The sequence below is a fragment of the Athene noctua genome, chromosome 1 (genome assembly GCF_965140245.1).
Source record: "Athene noctua chromosome 1, bAthNoc1.hap1.1, whole genome shotgun sequence".
Lineage (NCBI taxonomy): Eukaryota > Metazoa > Chordata > Aves > Strigiformes > Strigidae > Athene > Athene noctua.
The window spans coordinates 207270116-207275011 of record NC_134037.1 but is presented as its reverse complement, the minus strand read 5'-3'; the positions used below and the strand labels follow the sequence as shown (position 1 = coordinate 207275011).

At 43.8% G+C, this 4896-nt stretch overlaps 1 protein-coding gene across 1 annotated transcript; it reads right to left on the bottom strand.

Moving 5' to 3' along the window:
- Positions 1-1738: 1738 nt before the first annotated feature.
- On the bottom strand, positions 1739-2765 carry LOC141972823 (2-oxoglutarate receptor 1-like). Its single transcript, XM_074930863.1, is given in 3 exon segments — positions 1739-1986; positions 1989-2261; positions 2264-2765. Coding segments are annotated over 3 exon segments (1023 nt in total).
- Positions 2766-4896: the final 2131 nt, after the last annotated feature.

Below are 4896 nucleotides of genomic sequence, written 5' to 3'. Positions count from 1 at the left end.
AGGTCAGGCAGGCTTGTGTTCCTCTGGCCCAGTGCCTGGCTACCCTGCTCCTAGAGACATGTGGCAGTTGAGAGACCTCTTGTCCTTACCAGGGCTTCATTACCTGCCCTGAGAGAAAGTCCCTCCTGATACGCACCCTTGAGGGGCTTGGATACCATTTGGTTTTCTGTCCATTTCCTTCATTTTAGGACATCCTGCTGAGTGCTCTTACTATGCTACTCTCATCTGTGTCTTTCCTGAAGGGCAGCCTCCAAGGCTGGACACAGTGCTCCAGCTGGGAGGGTAACAACTCTGCAAAGGCTGTAAGGGCTGCTACACAGATCTCGCACGTGATATTCTTATGTATACATCGCAGCATTGCATCTGCCCTTTTTGCTGCGACAGACACTATCAGCCCACTGAAACTGCTGGCTTCATTCCAGCCTGTGATTCACAGTAACCACAGATCTTTCTCTGTTGAACTGCTATCTAAATATTTTTTTTCTCCTTTAGTGTTTGCACAGTTCATTATTCTACTTGAACATAGAACTTTGCACCTGTCACTATCTAGTAGCATCCTGTGTTTTTCAGACCATAGTTGCAATTTGTCAATTTTGTCCTTTCAGCCTCATGTCATTTGCAAATATAATAACCAGACTTTATTTAATTCATCATCCAATTTGTTAATGAAAACACTAAATATCCCTAAACCCAGGACAGACTGGTCAAATCCCCACTCAGTGGCTCCCCCTGCTCTGATAGTAAATCACTAATATGTCCATTCCAAGCACAACTCTGTAACCAGCAAAAATGTTTTCCTCCAGACTGTTTCCTTAGCTTACACACATCATCTCAGATGTGTCATCTCAGACAGTGTCAAAATTTCTGGAGTCAAGATATGTGACATCATCTTTTCCTTCACATACAAGCCTGTTAATTTGTTGTAGTACGAAATCAGAATGACCTGGGATTGTATTACATAGCTGATATTAGATCCATACTGGCTGGTACTCACCTGTATTAATCTTCTGTAGACTTATCATCTGTTTGTTTCACTATTTTTCTGAGATGGACATCAGCGTGACTGTTAATTGTTCCTTCATTTTTCCCATATATATATATACACACATAATGTCCTTGCATATACATATCTCTCCTTGTATTCACCATGTATGTCCTCCTCTGATACTCCTCTCATCCTCCCTTAGGCCACCTCTGAGATTTAACCATTCAGTTCCTCAGTGCCCTATGCTGAAGTTCATCAGGTCCATCTAATCTGAAAACATCTGATTTATATAGGTGCTTTCTAAGTATGTAATTTGGTGGTTTCAGTAACTGTGACAATACCTTCTGTGTTTTGCTCAGGCTGTAATAAACAGAGCACTGCATCACCGGCAACACTGAAATCAATGGAAGCTGTTCTCACGTCCAGACTAAGCTCTTCGGGTTTCTGTAATCAACCACAAAGCCTGGAGCGAAAGAACCCTGTGTTTCCCAAATGTCTTTGAAACAGTCCGGTTGGGTGAGTTTACATTTCACCTTTGAGGTGGCTAAAAATCTTTTCACTCCTCTTTCTTTGGTTGCTAAGAGAAGTATATATAAACCTGTTTCTGAGACATCTTTCTGTCAAGTGCTCTACTGCAGGGACAGGTCAAAGCTGGTTACAATCTTTGCTACCATATGAACACACCTGCCTTTGCAGGAGTTTACAGCACCAAAGCCATCCTGAGTTTGCTGGGATTCTCTTCAAGAGATTCCTTCATAACTTTAATGTAATTTCTGACTTGGTCATGTAATTGTTACTCCTGGGCTGCTGGACATATTTCCTCCACTTACACCTTGAAAGAGAGAGCATGGCCTGCTGAAAGTTACCTCCAATCACAAATTAAAGTAGTAGGTTGACACATGTATTGAGTGCTGCTAGTGGCTGAGAGATGATGCAGGTGGAGTGGATTTGCTTCTCCATGTGACAGCTGACTGGACACAACTGTAGTTCAAACCAAGCCACCGGAAGATGTGGAAGGGGAGGGAGCACACATAGAAGACCACCAAGAGGACGATAGTGAGTCTGTGAGCCTTTTGTCTGTAGCAAGCCCACATGTGGGGCCTGGTAGCCAAGGTGTGAATAATGAGCACATACCACAGAGTCACCATCAGCAAGGTCAAGAAAGCCAGGGTGGTCAGCAGCCAGTTATACCACCTGACTGTGCCCATGTTTTCAGAGCTGTTAAGGTGGAGGCATAAGGATCTGTTTTGTGGCTCTTTTGAGGAGATCAAGAAGCGACGGGGCTGACAGCTGCCAGTGAGATCACCCAAATGGCTGCACAAACCACCACTGTCCACTGCTACCTCTGGATGTGGAAGAACTTCACAGGGTGGACAATCACCACATAGAAGAAGGTGCTGAAGCAGGTGAGGAAGAGGATGCTGCTGTATAAGTTGAAGTGGGAGCTGGAGCGAATGGACTTGCACATGAATTCACCAAAGATCCAGTGCTCCCCACTGGCATAGTGATGTATCAAGAAGGGAAGGCTGGTGAGGTAGAGCAGGTCTGTGAGTGCCAGGTTCAGCATGATTATGGTGCTGCTCTTCCAAGGCCTCATCTTGAAGCTGTAAACACAAATCACAATGACATTTCCCAGGAAGCCCACCAGGAAGACAATGCTATACATAATGAGAAGGTACAAATTCTTCAGACTGACTTCTGCAACAGTGCAATTGGGAAAATCACCTTTGGTGTCTTGCCAGGTGGTGGGGTTTGCTAAGTCATCCTTTGTTGTGTTCATGGTTTTTCCTTGCTGCTTAAGGAACAGAGAAATGTTTAATGTTCACTGACGAGACCTTGTCATGGAGTGTTAAAAACATCTAATAACCAGGTCTTTCTGCTTCCCATCAGTGCCACTATTAAGTGCCTTTACTGACTGAGGAAGGGCCCTGATACTTTGATGAGAATTGGTCCTGATCTAGAGGCCTTTTATCATGTCTATATATGATCTATACAATTTTATTTTAAAATATCATTTTCAGGGAAGGGTCTGCACTGGGACAATGGAGCCATAATATAAGGAATTCCCAGCCCCACAGTGTGTGGTGTGTGTCCCCTGGTTTATAAAGTGCACTTTCTGCTCTCCTCAGGGGTCATGTAGAGCAGAAGGACAGACTAGTCATGTTGTGCTACTAATCAAAAGTATAGAGAGAAATGTCCAGAACGTAACTGCTCCATAAAAGCCATTTGCAGCCTTGTTAATTAAGGGGAAAACAGTGTGGATGTTGAAATGTTTTAATATTCTTTTTGGTACTGGAGTTGGTTAACATCTTTCTCCCTGCTTCTTGGAAACAACTGATAGAGGAATATTTCATTCTTTTGGTTCATTAACAAGATTGATGTTGCAAAAAAATAGGTTATTTTTAGGCTTGTCATTAGCTGCTTTGTAAATTTCTATCCCTATGAAATTTTAAAATGGCGGTTTGCTTTGACATCAGTCTTCAATAGAAGTTTTCTGAAACCTCAGAATAAATTCATCCAACTTTGCAGAGCAGCCATTTGCAAGATATAATATAGGACTTGAGCAGGATTCAAGGGAAGTAAAGATAGCCCATTATGTAGTTTCTACAACAAAAAATATGGGGCTGCTGAAGCACATGGCAAGTAACTGTTAACATGGCATCCAGTAAGTGCATTTGTGTGAATGCTTTCTTTAAAGTCCAGTAAATGTTTTGAGGGGAAAAAAAGAATAAATATCTACTTTAGTTTTTTTCCAGAGGGATGCAGCTTCTTACAGGATGATGCCCGTCTTCAGATTACTGTGGCCTGGATCTCTTAAAATGGATCCTACTGAATCACCACTTCTATTTCTTGTTCCACTCCAAATTTTCTTGATGTAGTTTCTATCCTCACTCACTTGTGAGATCGCACAGAGACAGGCTTCAGGATTTTAATTCAAATTTATGTAGAACATTTGGTTCAGTCATATTTAAAACACTTTGAAAACTGAAGCTGGAGCTGGTGGAGACACATGCCAAACTGGCATTTGTTTTTAAAGAACAAGACAGCTTCAAACCTCTTCTCATGACTGGGAGTGGTGCAGGGGAGGGTTTCGATAAATCCAGTGGCCCTAATTCAGTTAAGTAGTAATGCAGTGATACTGTTGTTCCCGAACACACTTGAAGCCTCCGGTATGCCTAATTGTTAATCAGGCTAATAGCAGAGGCCCCATCCTGCGATAGCAGGTCACGACATGCCGTCTGCCGCTGGCAGCACCAGGGCTGTGCACACTGTGGTGTTTACAGTGCACAGCGATTAAGGCAGCTGAAGGTCACAGCTGGGTGCTGCTCCCCGCACCACTTTGTGGTTTTGTAGGACTACCGTTTTGTCAGCAGCTTTATTTCCACCCACCAGCATGCTGCTGCAGCAAACCTGTAGGGGCTGGAGAGCAAATACCTATCATCACTGAAGAGCGAGACAGTGGCACTCAGCTGCTGCAGTCCTTACTGACAGCCACAGGCGCTCAGGTGCTTTGGAACCCATACCCTTTGCTCTCGGTCAGGTATCGGGTAGGGCTGGATTCAGGTGGAGGAACTCCCTCACAGGCCAGGGCACCTCCCAAGCCCTGCAGCGGTTACCGAAAGGCAAAGTGGGGACAGGTATTGCAGGAAAAGCACATGGGCGTGGGGTGTCAGTTCTAAGCTGCCCTAAGATTACATCCGACTTAACAGGTTACCACGGGGACCAAGGAAAGGACACTGCAAGTCTTTGCTGTTATTATTTTGCTGTCTGAATTACAAATAGAATTTAGACAAAACTTAAATCTAATTAAGGAACAGTTTGTACTGTGGCAGATTTTATCACACTAAGTAATTGGCCATAATGGGACTTCTGCAGCCCAAGCTGAGGGCAAATGATATATGCTGTAGACA